The sequence below is a fragment of the Octopus sinensis genome, linkage group LG3, assembly GCF_006345805.1.
Source record: "Octopus sinensis linkage group LG3, ASM634580v1, whole genome shotgun sequence".
NCBI classification, from domain to species: domain Eukaryota; kingdom Metazoa; phylum Mollusca; class Cephalopoda; order Octopoda; family Octopodidae; genus Octopus; species Octopus sinensis.
Window position 1 is genome coordinate 55704468 of NC_042999.1, and position 16648 is coordinate 55721115.

General features: G+C 39.8%; 1 protein-coding gene across 2 annotated transcripts in view; it reads right to left on the reverse strand.

Annotated features, from left to right (window-relative positions):
* LOC115209396 (telomere length regulation protein TEL2 homolog) overlaps nt 1-16648 on the reverse strand; it is a 48128-nt gene that overhangs the window by 12834 nt on the left and 18646 nt on the right. For both annotated transcript variants that reach the window (XM_036500990.1, XM_029777788.2), the window contains exons 8-14: nt 16248-16384; nt 14326-14387; nt 12748-12861; nt 10903-10991; nt 7613-7704; nt 2808-2924; nt 821-892 (exon numbers count right to left, since the gene is read on the reverse strand). In XM_036500990.1, the coding sequence (XP_036356883.1) occupies nt 821-892; nt 2808-2924; nt 7613-7704; nt 10903-10991; nt 12748-12861; nt 14326-14387; nt 16248-16384 (683 nt within the window). The remainder of the gene's footprint in view (nt 1-820; nt 893-2807; nt 2925-7612; nt 7705-10902; nt 10992-12747; nt 12862-14325; nt 14388-16247; nt 16385-16648) is intronic.

Here is a 16648-nt window from a genome sequence, read left to right on the forward strand (position 1 = left end):
CATCCCCGTAACTTAGCAGTTAGCACATGGTTCTGGGTCCAATCCCACTGCATGGCAGCTTGGGCAAGTGTCTTCTACTATAGCCTCAGACCAACCAAACCTTTGTCAGTGGATTTGGTAGATGGAAACTGAAAGAAGCTTGTTGTGTGTGCATGCATGTGTGTGAGTGTTTTTGTGTGTATGTTTGTTCCCTACCACTTGACAACCAGTGTTGGTGTGTTTACATCCCCGTAACTTAGCAGTTAGCACATGGTTCTGGGTCCAATCCCACTGCATGGCAGCTTGGGCAAGTGTCTTCTACTATAGCCTCAGACCAACCAAACCTTTGTCAGTGGATTTGGTAGATGGAAACTGAAAGAAGCTTGTTGTGTGTGCATGCATGTGTGTGAGTGTTTGTGTGTGTGTGTTTGTTCCCTACCACTTGACAACCAGTGTTGGTGTGTTTACATCCCCGTAACTTAGCAGTTAGCACATGGTTCTGGGTCCAATCCCACTGCATGGCAGCTTGGGCAAGTGTCTTCTACTATAGCCTCAGACCAACCAAACCTTTGTCAGTGGATTTGGTAGATGGAAACTGAAAGAAGCTTGTTGTGTGTGCATGCATGTGTGTGAGTGTTTTTGTGTGTATGTTTGTTCCCTACCACTTGACAACCAGTGTTGGTGTGTTTACATCCCCATAACTTAGCAGTTTGGCAAAAGGGACCAACAGAATAAATACCAGGCTTAAAAAGAAAATAAGTCTGGGAGTGGGGGGGCAATTTGTTTGACTAACATTCTCTGAAGACTGAAACAAGAGAAAGATGAAAAGATAAAGCTTCACCTCCAGTGTGTCCATCCGTTGACGAATGTTGTAATTGCTTGCATAGACTTGGGATGTCAAATAGGTGGCTGTCTGCAAGAAAGGAAGTGGGGAAGGGTCAGTTAGTAATTAATTATGACTAGCAATTAGTGTTTCAGCTATAGTCATCTTTGTCTCTCATCATCATCATGATCATCTCCAAACATTCATATGCAAAACAATTACGATTGTACTGATGATGATGATGATGATGATGATGGGAGGAGGAGGAGGGACAACAATGATGAGAATGGTGATGACCTTGCTGATGATAATGACAATGATGATGATAACGATGATGATGATGAGGAGGAGGAGAATGGTAATGATAATCATGATGATGGTGGTGACAATAATGATGATGATGATGATGAATTCCATGGTGAATATCTAAACACACAGACCTCCTGAAACAATGCCAATCATGACAAAAGTGTGAATGATAATGAGAAATTCATATAAGAAAATAATTTAATAATTTGTAGAATCATCAAACCCACATGTTGGGAAATAAAGTGTAAGGCCAAGAAGGGAAAAAAAAAAGGGGAAATTAACTGTAAAAATGCAGAGAGTTTTCTCCCGTTTAGGTCTTAGATCCTCTTGCACTGTCAGCACAATGGTAAACAAACCTTCTCCACACATCCTGATTGCTCACTTTTCTCTTAGCTCCACTCAGGTCAGCTCTCAATACTATCACGTCATCCCATAGCGTACTACACCACATCTTCCTTGGTTTCCCTCTAAGTCTCTTCCCTCCTCTCAGAGACAACTCCATCACAAGGCAATCGAAGCACATGGCCAGTAAGCCATAGCCACCACTTTGGTCCCCATGTCCTGCAAACTCCCCATGCCTGATCCTCTTATCACTTCTTTGTTTCTCATTCTGTTTTGGTAAGAGATGCTCAGAATTGAAGATAGGCAGCATCAATGGAACACATCCAGCAATCGAAAGATCTTCACTGTTCACAGACGTAGATGGCTGTTGGGATAACAATAGATGGATCTAGCTGCAGCTTTATCTTCTTTTACTCCTAAAACTGTAATATGATCACTGTATTGATCTCTCATTGATTTTCTGTTAGTTCTGAAACAATGATTATAGAATAAAATCTTAGGTCACACTGACAAGACTAACAATGGCCCCTTAGCTTTCTGAATATTTCAATGGAGCAGGAATTAATCTTATTTCATAATAACAAAATGAGGAACCCTACTTCATCATGTAAGCTTTATAGGCACCTTTAAAATTAAAGGTACCATAGATGAGAAAAACAACAAAGTACCTTAAACATTAAAAGTACCATGGAAAAGAGAAGAGATATTAGAGCACTGGACAACTAGTGTTTAGTTACAATCTTTTACATTTCAAGGTTCAAATCTCAGTGAGATTGCCTTTAGATTTCCTATTACCTGAGTCAATAAAATAAGCAAAAGGTAGTCCACTCTGTGGAGTGGTTGGTTTTAGGAAGGGCATCCAGCCTAAAAAACCCTGTCAAAACAGACGCAGAAGTTTGGTGCAGGCTCCTGCCTGGCCAGCTCCTGTCAAACTGTCCAACCTGTGCCAGCATGGAAGGAAGATGTTAAATGACGACGACGATGATGATGACATATTGTTGCTGTTGTCATTCAGTTCTAGGTCAATCCATAGCTTTCCTTGATCACTGTGTATCTAAGACTACGTTATTCAATGTTATCTGTCTTCTTCGAAACAAAGTGTAGTCTGAAGAAGACTTGACTCCTATTTCTAGCAATTTCAACAATCATGTTGAGTTTCTTTTGTTGGTTCTACAAATATCAATTATAATCATACAAAGGAGTAGATTAAACATACACACACACATCTCTATGGCTTTGTGACTAATGAAGATATCAATGTTATCAGGACATCAATGAAGAAAGGAGACAAGGTGAACATGGCAACAAGGGGACATTCTATAGAACAAAATACAAAGTAAACAACATGACTTACCTCAACAGGACATTCTACTAAGAGAGCCACAAGAGCCCTAAGTCTACATTCTAATAAATTGCTAAAGGAATGACTTTCAGTCAAGTGAAGAAGTATTTTAGCAAATTCTGCAGCAATCTGTAAAGAAAGTCATGTGACAGTGAGTTTATAGTGGCATAGAACATTAATATTGTATCACACAGATCAGAGTGTCTTTAACAAACCAGAGTAACTCAACGTACCACACCATGGTGATTTAATGCATCACTTAGTAGTTTCATAGTAGTGGCACAGTGTAACACACAGTAGTAGCACATTAAAATATTACAGCATTTTTGTATAAGAGGCTGCAGTGTGTTGGACTATGATTTCACAAGGACTTAGTGCAACACACAGCACTGGTACAATGCAACATATTGTAGTGATTCAGTGAAACTCACCTCAATGTTTAAGTATAGAGAGAGAGAGAGAGAGAGAGAGAGCAATAAGAAAATGGAGGGGATCAATAGGTGGTATTCATCAATTTTTAGACATTATATTATGTCAGTTTATTTATTCATTTACTAAAATGACAATTACAAGAATATACATACATGTATAACGTATGTTTTACATATAAAATATATAAAGATACCAGTAATTATTAAAATACTAGCAGTATCGCCCGGCGTTGCTCGGGTTTGTAAGGGAAATAATTATATAAGCATTTTTAGAGATGTAAAGTATAATAGCCATCTCAATATGGCTAACCACAAAGGGGGAGGGGTGTTACTGTAGCTTTTTACGTTCTGAGATATAATAATAAATTTTAGAGAGTTACTTCCCTTATATATGTCAAAAATGGATTAAAAATGGGAAAAATTGATGGTAAATTTTTTTTTAAATCGTAGACTCATCGTAGACGCATGCTAATACCCAGACGGTCTCGATATGAATCACGACTATAAGATACCCGGTTTTGGTTAAACTGCACCGCAAAATGTGGGAGTAGTTAGGAATCTAAATCGTAGGAGACAGACACACAACCTCACTTTTATATATAAAGATTTCCTCTATTTACATAATATTGAGGTCTCTTTCTTTCTTTTGTTATCTTACTGTTTTTACCAATATACATATATATATATATATATATATAAATATATATATAGTTACAGAGATGTACTTGCATAGCAAGTGACTTGATCTGAGATCGTGTGCTGGAACGAAAACAGTTGCAGCGTTGAAGGTGTTTATAAGCCATTTAAGAAACACACAAAAACCGTTAGATTCACTTCAACATTTAAATTTAATTTGTCAAAATATTTTCGTCGCTTTGAGACCGCGACCTGTTAGCACGATATTTTTGTCAGTGAACAGGTCGCGGTCTCAAAGCGAGGAAAATATTTTGGCAAATTAAATTTAAATGTTGAAGTGAATCTAACGGTTTTTGTGTGTTTCTTAAATGGCTTACAAACACCTTCCACGCTGCAATATATATATACACACATATATATATATATGTATGTATGTATGTGTGTATATGTGTATGCATGTATGTGTGTGTGTGTGCGTGTCTGTGCTTGTGATTGTCCTCCACCACTGCTTGACAACGAATGTTGGTTTGTTTACATCCCTGTCACCTAGTGGTTTGACAAAGGAAACAGATAGAATAAGTACAATGCTTACAAAAATAAAACTGGAGTTGATTCATTAAACTACAATTCTTCAAGGCATTGCCCCAGCATGGCCACAGACCAATGGCTGGAAAAAGCAGAAGAATAAAAGAATACATTCTCTGCTTTGGTCTTATGTTCAAGGCATGAGAAAGCTTGAGTTTACATGAGAAGGCCTAACAGACCTGGTAGAAACAGCAGCCAAATCTCCCTCAAATCACACCTTACTGTCTTATGTATGTATATATATATGAGCCAATGAGGGGGACCTCTACATGGTAGCTAGACCTGGTAGAAATAGCAGCCAAATTTCCCCCAAATCACACCTTACTGTCTTATCTCTTATTATAAAAGTCTATGTATATATGTATGTATGAGCCTATGAGGGAGACCCCTACATGGCAGCTAGACATGGTAGAAATAGCAGCCAAATCTCCCTCAAATCACACCTTACTGTCTTATGTATGTATATATATATACAAGCCACTACGGTTATTTAATGTAAAGTCTTCCTCAAATCACTCTCGCTATTTACTCTCTTCCAAGAACATTTTCACTCACTCTTATCTCTTAGCTTGCCATACATTTTACTCATGTATCTATCAGCGTGATAGACAGAAACAAATATTACATCGCCATCGCCATCGCATTCTATTGTCTACCTGTCAACACACACACAGTGAATTACTTTCATTTTATTCGTTGCACACTGTGTGTGTGCGTGTGGTGTAAACCACATTAAGAAAAGCATTTGACATACACACCAGAATGTGAGTTTTGTGTAAATTTTGCTTAATTGGAGTTTAAATTTTAAAAACTGGACCTGGCATGACCCAATGCATTCTACTCTTAAAAATGCTAGGTAAATTGTAATTGAAAAAATCCTATATTGTAGATTTCTATAACTGACAAAGGGAGGCAGATAAAATCTGCCTTTTATAATAAGAGATATAACATACAGGAATAGATAGTGGGAAAATATCTTACAGCTGTTTCAGCCAAGAGGCAAAAATACCTCATGCTACCTGTATGCCTCCTGTAGACTGAAGTAATTAGTAGATGAAATTGAGGTACTTGGGTGCTTCTCTAGGCTTCATCAGAGATTTATATATACATACATTGGAGGCGCAATGGCCTAGTGGTTAGGGCAGCGGACTCGTGGTCACAGGATCGCGGTTTCGATTCCCAGACCGGGCGTTGTGAGTGCTTATTGAGCGAAAACACCTAAAAGATCCACGAGGCTCCGGCAGGGGGTGGTGATCCCTGCTGTACTCTTTCACCACTCTTTCTCTCACTCTTTCTTCTGTTGGCCTGCTCGCTTAGCCAGCGGGGTGGCGTCATTCGAAGGCTAAAACAATGCGAACGCATTGTGACCAGCGATGTGTAACAACATCTGATGGTCTGGTCGGTCACGTGATATACATACATATATATATATATACATATATATATATATTCATATATATATACATATATGTGTATATATATATATATATATATATACACACACATATACATATATATATAATTAATTAATAAGAAAATTAATTAATAAAATAAAAATTATTTGAAAATCAAATCTTGTCAGAGGTAGTTTAAGATATACAAAATAGGTGTTCGATATACTCAACATGCAGGAATTGAACACCTATTTTGTATATCTTAAACTACCTCTGACAAGATTTGATTTTCAAATAATTTAAAACTTTATTAATTAATTTTCTGAAGGTCCGGAATTGAAACAGCTGTAAGAGATGTTGTCAACTTTTTAATTAAATAATAATTTATTAATTATCCCTCTATTTTCTTATTTTATTGAAATAAATAAATATAGTTACCTTACAGTTGAATATTAATTATAATGTTCAACATTCTTTGTATAGGTGACTAACCAATATCCCTTAATGACGTTTGTAACCTTTATTTATATATATATATATATATATATATATATATATATATATATATCATCATCATCATTTAACGTCTACTTTCTATGCTGACATGGATTGGATAGTTTGACCGAGGACTGACAAGGCAGCTGGCTACACCAGGCTCCAATCTGATCTAGCAAGGTTTGTACAGCTGGACGGCCTTCCTAACGCCAACCGATCCGAGAGTGTAGTGGGTGCTTTTTCATCATCATCATTTAACATTTAACTCCATGCTGGAGCCGTTCAGCTGGAGAGTGGCACCTGGTTCCAATCTGATTTGACATAGTTTTTATGGCTGGATGCACCTCCTAACACCAAGGATATATATTCTTTTATTTATTTCAGTCATTTGACTGTGGCCATGCTGGAGCACTACATTTAATCGAAGAAATCGACCCCAGCACTTATTCTTTGTGAGCCTAGTCAGTTGTAAAGCGATGTTGTGGGGACAAACACAGACACACAAACACACATATATACGATGGGCTTCTTTCAGTTTCTGCCTACCAAATTCACTCACAAGGCTTTGGTCAGCCCGAGGCTATAGTAGAAGACACTTGCCCAAGGTGCCACACAGAGGGACTGAACCCAGAACCATACGGTTGGTAAGCAAGCTACTTTCCACACAGCCATGCCTGCACCTATAAAATTTTTATGTAAAATATTTAAAATGTCATATTGGTTTTTATTATTTGGTGGCTGTCTCTAATTAAACTGTGGATAATCCACTGGGTTTGCTAGTAATAAATAACGCTGTCAGCGGCTATTCGAGTATGATCGTTACCAGTGTCGCCTTACCTGCACTTATGCCTGTGCTAGTAGGGTGCCAAGAGCACCATCCGAGTGTGATCATTGCCAGAGCAGCCAACTGGCTTCCATGCCAGTGGCACATAAAACGGTACCATTCGAGCATGATCATTACCAACATCACTTCACTGGCACGTGCAAAAAGATTCGAGTGAGGTCATTGCCAGTACCGCCTGACTGGCACATAAAAAGCACCCACTACACTCTCGGAGTGGTTGGCGTTAGGAAGGGCATCCAGTTGTAGAAACTCTGCCAGATCAAGATTGGAGCCTGGTGCAGCCATCTGGTTCACCAGCCCTCAGTCAAAATCGTCCAACCCATGCTAGCATGGAAAGCAGACGTTAAACGATGATGATGATGAAAGACAAAAGTGAAGACAGGAGTTTTCGAAACATTCATCTCCACCATCTGAGAGACAATATCAACTTACTTCTGTCAAACCATAATGACTTGAAGATATCAATTCTTCAGCTACTTTCAGACAAGCTTCAACACGTTCTGGGTCTTCAGTTCCAATCAGACCTTTAAAACAACAGACAAAAATAATAACCCAAGATCAACAACAGAAGAGAGTTCCAGGAAGCTAGCTGGTTGCAATAGCAACACCATTCTGCACATGTCCCCTCCACACATGCTCACACACACGCACATCGGCAACATTTGTCTATTTCTTGAAAATGGAGTCATAACCCTGAAATATTGAATACAAGGTAAGTCAACATTAATTCACATATTAAAAGCACCATCCAAGTGTGAACGTTGCCAGCCCCACAGATTGGTTCCTGTGCCGGTGGCATGTAAAAAGCGCTATTCAAGAGTGATCGTTGCCAGAATCGCCTTACTGGCACATGTGCTGGTGGCACATGAAAAACAACACTTGAGCGTGGTCGTTGCCAGAACTGCCTTGACTGGCCCTTGTGCCAGTGGCACATAAAAGCACCCACTACAATCTCGGAATGGTTGGCGTTAGGAAGGGCATCCAGCTGTAGAAACTCTGCCAGATCAGATTGGAGCCTGGTGCAGCCTTCTGGCTCACCAGTCCTCAGTCATACCGTCCAACCCATGCCAGCATGGAAAGCGGACGCTAAACAACGATGATGATGTTTTCTTGTGATTTACCTTGCACTATTTTGGCCTTACTCATGATCCTTTATACAAGCAATTTTTTTTTTGTTGAAGGACAGGGAAAAATGTGAAATGAGTTAAGAGGGATGCTTCGACAAACAGTTATGAAATGTCTTTAATCAAAGGTCTGTTTAATGAGGACTAAACTGGGATCAAACAACAACACTAATGTCCCTGGAAATGTTCGAATCCCCAAACCAGAGATTGGCAAACTTCTTATGTCACTAATCCCTTCAATGTGGAGTCATTGATAACTTACCAACCTCACTAAACCCATTGTGTCGTCATCATCATCATCATTTAATGTCCACTTTCCCTGTTGGCATGGGTTGGACGGTTTGAGTGAAAACTGGTAAGCCAAGGAGCTGTACCGGGTTCCAATCCAACTTGGTAAGATTTCTATGGCTGGGTGCCCTTCCTAATGCCAACCATTCTTGCAAGAGTGTAGTGGGTGCTTTTTACATGTCACTGGTATCAGCCACAATCACGATCTCACTTGGTTTGACAGGTCTATACAACCACGGTTTTCTTATATAAAAATTTAAAAGTATAATTAATAAAAATAATTTATTGATTTAAAATCATGCATCAGCATGGCCACAGCTCTGAGCTGAAACTAGAGAGAAAAAAAAAAAAATAATCCCTTTGTACTTTTGTGTCCTTATTACTTTTTAATAAGAAATAGTTAAAGAAATTTAATGCAAATACTTAATGAAATTGATAAAGGACAATAAAAATTTAATCATTATTTTGGTTTCAAATTTTGGCACAAAGCCAGCAATTTCGGGGATAGTCAATTATGTCAATCCCAGTGTTCAACTGGCATTTATTTACCGACCCCTAAAGGATAAAAGGCAACACTGACCTCAACAAAACTCAGAGCATAACGTCAGAAGAAACGTTAAGCATTTTGTCCTGTGCAGTAGCCATTTTGCCAACTCATTGCCTTATTTATCATCATCATCATCATCATCCAGTGTTTTAAATCCAGGTCTTGTCTCCATTAACAGGGGTAGCCAGATCTACCTCAATGCTATAGCACCCGAAGTAGGCAGGTGCAACCCACTCCAACCTTTGGGTTGGCTGGTGCCCATTCTCCCTTGCTATCATGAGGCTTTTTTGGAGCTGGATTTTCTATAGGGCTCATGCCCTTGCTTAGCCCCAGCCTCAGTTTCTAGACATGAGTGGTCCCAAGACCAAAGCCTCTAACATGATTTTTAAGAAATGTGGTGGAAAACTAGCTCAGGAAGGCAGGAACGCTACACCCTGAAGCAGAGATGTTACTCCTTGGGGCAGAGATGCTACTCCCTGAGGCAGGGACGCTACTCCCTGAGGCAAAGATGCTACTCCGAGGCAGGACGCTACTCCCTGAGGCAGGGATGCTACTCCCTGAGGCAGGACACTACTACCTGAGGCAGGGACACTACTCCGAGGCAGGGACACTACACTCTGAGGGAGAGATGCTACTCCCTGAGGCAGGGACACTACTCCCTGAGGCAGGGATGCTACTCCAAGCATGGACGCTACTACTCTCTGAGGCAGAGATGCTACTCCCTGAGGCAGGGACACTACTCCGAAACAGGGATGTTACTCTCTGAGTAGTCATGTTATACAGATATACTCAGAGTATTCACAGTGAAATTAGTATTTGGTTCATATTGCATTATATTTGGCAGGAGCTTAGTGAGTTTTGGCCTTTAAGTAACCAATCTTTTATCTTTTACCTGTTTCAGTCATTTGACTGTGGCCATGCTGGAGCATCACCTTTAGTCAAACAAATTGACCCCAGGACTTATTCTTTGTAAGCCTAGTACATCAGTCTCTTTTGCCGAACCACTAAGTTACAGAGACGTAAACACACCAACATCAGTTGTCAAATAATGGTGGCGGGGACAAACACAGACACACAGATACACACACACACATATAAATACTACAGGTTTTTTCAGTTTCCGTCTACCAAATCCACTCACAAGGCTTTGGTGGGCCCGAGGCTATAGTAGAAGACACTTGCCCAAGGTGCCACGCAGTGGGACTGAACCCAGAACCATGTGGTTCATAAGCAAGCTACTTACCACACAGCTACACCTGCACCTATAAATGTTCAAAATGTTTTCAGGTGTTTTTCATGGATAGCCACATAGACACCCAGCCCCCACAGGTGTCACTATTGACCACTTTGCTGATACCTGCTCTAAACCAAATGTTAAAATTCCCACACTTTAATCTGTATAAGACATGATGAATAAGGGAGAGGAAATACCTTTTGCGAATAATTGCTTACCTTTTACATTGTTTACCTTCGGCTGATATACCCTCCAGCCTTCTTCAGGTGTCTCATTCCTAAAGTATTTTTCGATGTTATTAATAATAACATCGAAAAATACTTTAATAATAATATTAATAATAATGACATTGAAAAATACCTTAGGAATGAGAACCCAGGTTCAAAATTTCTCCAAGACACCTGATGAAGGCTGGAGGGTATATCAGCCGAAACGTGTTAACAACAAACAAGATGAGGACAAATATCCGTCAAATGTAAATAATGTAGATAATTCCTCATCTCAAATATAGAACTGTATAATTGCTTACCTTCCATACAATCCCTTAAGTATTTTGGTGTTTTCACTTTCTGTTCTTGCTTATCATGTGACATGTCGAAGGGTTCAAAGTCATCATCACTGCCAACAATAATTTACAGAGAGAAATACAACAACAGTGAAATGTATTGAACAAAGAATATGCAAATTAACATGTGGCTAACAGCTGACACTATACAATACAGGTCATATATAGTCTAGATTAGGGTGGAGAACCCCTTAATCACATTCAATTGTCCACAACAAAGTCCACCTTCTGTGATAGGAATCACAATGCAGTTTCAATGTAAAGAGAATGGTGACAATACATATTTAAAAATATCGTTATTTGTAGCGGAGTGAGGGTGTATAACCTAGTGATTAGGGTGCTGCACTAACGACTGCGAGATCGTGGTTTCAATTCCTAGATTGGGTGTTGCATTGTGTTCTTGAGCAAAACACTTCATCTCACCTTGCTCTGTGATCTCTTTGCCACCTGATGCGTGGCACACTGTGCCCCTGTTCAGGCAATGTCGATTTGATGGAGAGAGATAGTGAGCTGACGTACAACACACACATTTGATCATTATAAACAAATCATTTGTATTTCTTTACTGCCCACAAGGGGCTAAACACAGAGGGGACAAACAAGGACAGACAAAGGGATTTAGTCGATTACATCGACCCCAGTGGGAAACTGGTACTTTATTTATCGACCCCGAAAGGATGAAAGGCAAAGTTGACCTCGGCGGAATTTGAACTCAGAACATAACGACAGACGAAATACGGCTACGCATTTCGCCCGGCGTGCTAACGATTCTGCCAGCTCACCACCTTTTGTGATGATTGTTCATTAAAAACCAAACAGATAATACGTTGTCTTCAATGAAAAGTTCCAAACTCCTAAATACATCCTAAACTGTATTTTCATTCTTACAGAAGCCTACACCTGTCACCGCATCAAGGTAGAAATGACAGCACAGTTTAGATGTTATGGTAGAATATTGTCTAACAAAATATCAAATGTAAATAAACAGCTTGAATATTTTAATATAAAAGACAATACAGTTTATATCAAATAAAGTTAATTAAATTTAAGCAATGTATTCATGAATGGTTAACGAGTTGGATGTAATGCTGAAGATGGAGCAAGGACCCCTGTAATACGCAAATACACCCATTACTATTTTCCCATCTCTGCACATTGTTTACACAGATGTATTTGTATACAGAGTGTTATAACTTTCAGGGCTGGCTCTAAACTCTTTACAAAAAATCTGTAGAGATACACTTAAAGATGAAAACAACACATTGCTAATCAGTGGCAGACTGGCCAGGTTGCCAGCTTGCCCGATGGCAAGTGGGCCCCTGTGCCATTAAAATCCATACATGGTGGCCCATGTTAGCATCTAAGGGACCCATTCCCTCAAGTTTGAGAATTTTTTATTCACTCCTGGAAGAATGCATTAATCATTTCAGCTTGGCTGTATTTGTAGACAGTTGAAAACAATACTTTTAACAAAAAAAAATATAAATAAATGATAGCATTATAGTTGTGGGTAAGCCCCCTTGTAGTTGCGGGTGGGCCCCCTGAGTCTCCTGGCAACCAATATTTTTAGACCCAGTCCGCCACTGCTGCTAATACAAGGTAAGATATAATACTGACTTGTCAACCTTTGATATACTTGGTTGTAGAATATGGTTGCAAAATGAGATACTGTGACCCTATTAGCAGTAAATTACATTTCAATATTATAGGTTAAAAAATAGAACAAAACTTAAAATGAAACAAACTGTACTTGTATGGTTAGAGTGTAAACAACACAAAAACAATCAACTTGCTAAATATGCAACAGACCTATCAAGATCTGATTCTTGATTCTCCGATATTTTTTCCTGATCCTTTTTCTTTGTCACATTTTCAGAAGGTTCTGTGATATTTTCAGATACTTCACTAATTTTCTCAGCCACCCTAAATTTTGATTAAAGCCAGAAATAAAAACATTAGTGACCTATTTTGACAGTGTGTATATATTTACAATATTTATATCTTCACTATTAACTGTATCTTTAGAAAGTCATCATCAACAATCATTTTTCCAATGTTTGCATTGGTCGGAGAAATACAGATTTTCTGTAGTCAGATGCTCTTCCCATCACCAACCCTAAACTGCTTCTGAACAAGGTAATATTTGCCTGTGAGTCTAGGACATTTACCCTCCCCCATAGACAATAATCCCCCCACCAAGGACAATTACAACTGAGGACAACAGATGATGATTTAAAACTTCTTAATATATGGGAGGTGGAGGCACATGGCCTAGTGGTTAGAGCAGCGGACTCGCAGTCGAGGAATCACGGGTTCAAATCTCAGACCGGGTGATGTGTGTGTTTATGAGCGAAAACACCTAAGCTCCACGCGGCTCCGGCAGAAGGTAATGGCGAAATTCGGCTGACTCTTTCGCTGCAGTTTTCTCTCACTCTTTCCTCCTGCATCTTGCAGCTCACCTGCGATGGACTGGTGTCCCGTCCAGGTGGGGAACCTATACACCAAGGAAACCGGGAAACTGGCCCTTATGAGCCAGGTGTGGCTCAAGAAGGAACAAACAACAACAACAACAATATATTGGAGAGGGATATAATTAACCAAGGGGGTTAATTGATCAAGGGGGTAGTTGTCATATGTGGGGGTAATTGTCCTGATACATTGCCTGTGGCCAGATATGATTTTTGCAGAATAGTAGAAAGGAACGACACCACTTGTATGACAGTGATACTCGTTTACAACTATCACAGAACATCAAGACAAAGAGATACAAATACACACACACATGATGATGAGGATGATGATGGTTGTCCACTTGTGACCAAGGAAGACCATCACTGACCAGTACTCACGCAAAATGTCAGCAATGCCCGTGTGTGAGGTTATTGCATGAGCAATCGGCTTCACCCAGGTTCGTATCTGCGACTTCTATGCTTGCCGTGATGCCCTCTGACTCAACTGGACATCAAATACTTGCCTCACTGGCGATTTGCACAGACTAAAATTTTAGTTCCAATAAGGCCTGCACAGAACTTCACAGACTCTCACCACCCAAATGACATGATCTAGAGACAAGTCAGGGAATTATGTCCAGTACCGATATGGGTCGCAGGTTCAGGAATATAGGGAGCACCGAAATGTTCAATGCCATGTAAAAACATGTAAAAGAGAAAAAGTGTGTGTGTGTGTGTGTGTGTGTGTGTACACAGACAAAAGAGAACAATTTGCGCAGACACAAGATGTACATGAATGTGTATGAGAAGAAAAGGTATGTGAGAAAGAGGGAGAGATAGAAAAAAAAAGAAAAGAGACAGACAGACAGACAGACAAAGAAAGAGGAGTATAAGGACAAATACATCAACTTGGTCAGTATAAGAAGATGGTCTGTACTTAGGTTTCTCTGGAGGAATGGCCAACTGCTGCAGTGTTTTGATATCATCAGACATTTCATACTGTGAGAGAAAAGAGAAGAGAGACAGACAGAAATTAATATATATATATGTGGTTAGAATCAGTGAAATACAGAAACAAAGAGAGGTACGGTAACATGGAGTTATGGTAATACATAGAAACAGAACAACAGAGATGTGGTATGGCTGTCAAGATTTGATATAATATACAAATACACACACACACACACGTATTGGTATAAATGGATTATACCATTGAGAGATATGTGATATTGACAGGGATACGGGGAATATTTTGTGGAGAGACAAAAGTTCAGTTCTATATTTAAGAGATGAGAAATTATGTACATTATTTACATTTGACAGTTATTTGTCCTCATCTTGTTTGTTGTTAATACGTTTCGGCTGATATACCCTCCAGCCTTCATCAGGTGCCTTGGGGAAATTTCGAACCTGGGTTCTCATTCCTAAAGTATTTTTCGATGTAATTATTATTATTATTCAGGTCACTACTTAGAATCAAACTGGGAATCTTGGGGTTAGTAGCACGCACTCTTAACCACTATCGAGTGAATTTTAGGGCTTATAAATCTAATATTTTCCCCAGGCTACTAACCCCAAGATTCTGAGTTTGATTCCAGGCAGTGACCTGAATAATAATAATAATGATAATTATTATTATTTCTTTATTGCCCACAGGGGGCTAAACATAAAGGGGACAAACAAGGACAGGCAAAGGGATTAAGTCAATTACATTAACCCCAGTGCATAACTGGTACTTATTTCTTCAACCCTGAAAGGATGAAAGGCAAAGTCAACCTCGGCGGAATTTGAACTCAGAACACAACGGCAAACAAAATACCGCTAAGCACTTCGCCTGGCGTGTTAATGCATCAAAAAATACCTTAGGAATGAGAACCCAGGTTCGAAATTTCCCCAAGACACCTGATGAAGACTGGAGGGTATATCAGCCAAAATGTTGTGTTAATAACAAACAAAATCATCATCATCATCATCATCATCATTTAGCGTCCGTTTTCCATGCTAGCATGGGTTGGACGGTTCAACTGGGGTCTGGGGAGCCCGAAGGCTGCACCAGGCCAGTCAGATGAGGACAAATATTCGTCCTCATTCGAGACAAAAATGAGGACAAATATTCGTCAACCATCCAAACGTGGTCGTTGCCAGCGCCGCCCCCACTGGCCTCCGTGCCGGAGGCACGTAAAAAGCACCATCCGGTTGTGGCCGTTGCCAGCCTCGTCTGGCCCCCGTGCTGGTGGCACGTAAAAAGCACTATCTGATCGTGGCCGTTTGCCAGCCTCATCTGGCACCTGTGCAGGTGGCACGTAAAAAGCACCCACTACACTCACGGAGTGGTTGGCGTTAAGAAGGGCATCCAGCTGTAGAAACACTACCAGATCAGACTGGGCCTGGCGCAGCCTACTGGCTCCCCAGACCCCAGTTGAACCGTCCAACCCATGCTAGCATGGAAAACGGACGTTAAACGATGATGATGATGAATGGAGACAAAAATTGTTGCCATGGAGCCTAGTCAAGCAACACTATCAACTACACCAGTTATAACTCACACACACACACTAATGCCAGTACAAATACACACACACTGTTGTCAATACACATACACACACAGAGGAACTGAACCATTCATCCACTGACAACAAATGTCCTTCCCAGTCAGACAGAAGTTACATTTTATTTTTCAGGCAGATATAATCTCTCATCTAAGTTCAAAGTTTGAATTAATGACTGTAACAGCAGTTGAACTCATGACCCAATGGTCAGCAGTCGTGTACCTTAACCTACTTCAATCTAGAACAACCAACACCAAACACCGAAAACATTCTGATACTTCAAGGTGCAACAGGACAACAAAGAACTTACACCGAACTTCAATTCAGCCCCATCAAGTTGAAGTTTGGCAACCATCAGTTCTGTGACTACCATTCCGAGACGATGAATGTCACCGCTAATGCTTTCCAGGTGATTCTGCATACCATACATTATAGACGAGACTAGATCTACAAATGAGAAGAAGAATACATATTAGAAACCAATGCTATTGCCTGTATAAGTACTGCTCATTTACAACTATTATGTGATGCTAAGACAAAGAGACACAATCCCACCACACACACACGTCTGTCATCATCACTTAACCCTTTCATTACCAACCCGGCTGAAACTGCTTCTGGCTCAGTAGTACAAATGTCTTGTTTCCATAATTTTTTAATTAAAATCTTAGTCGCAATTTATGTTCCTAACACTAGCTGAATGATAACTAA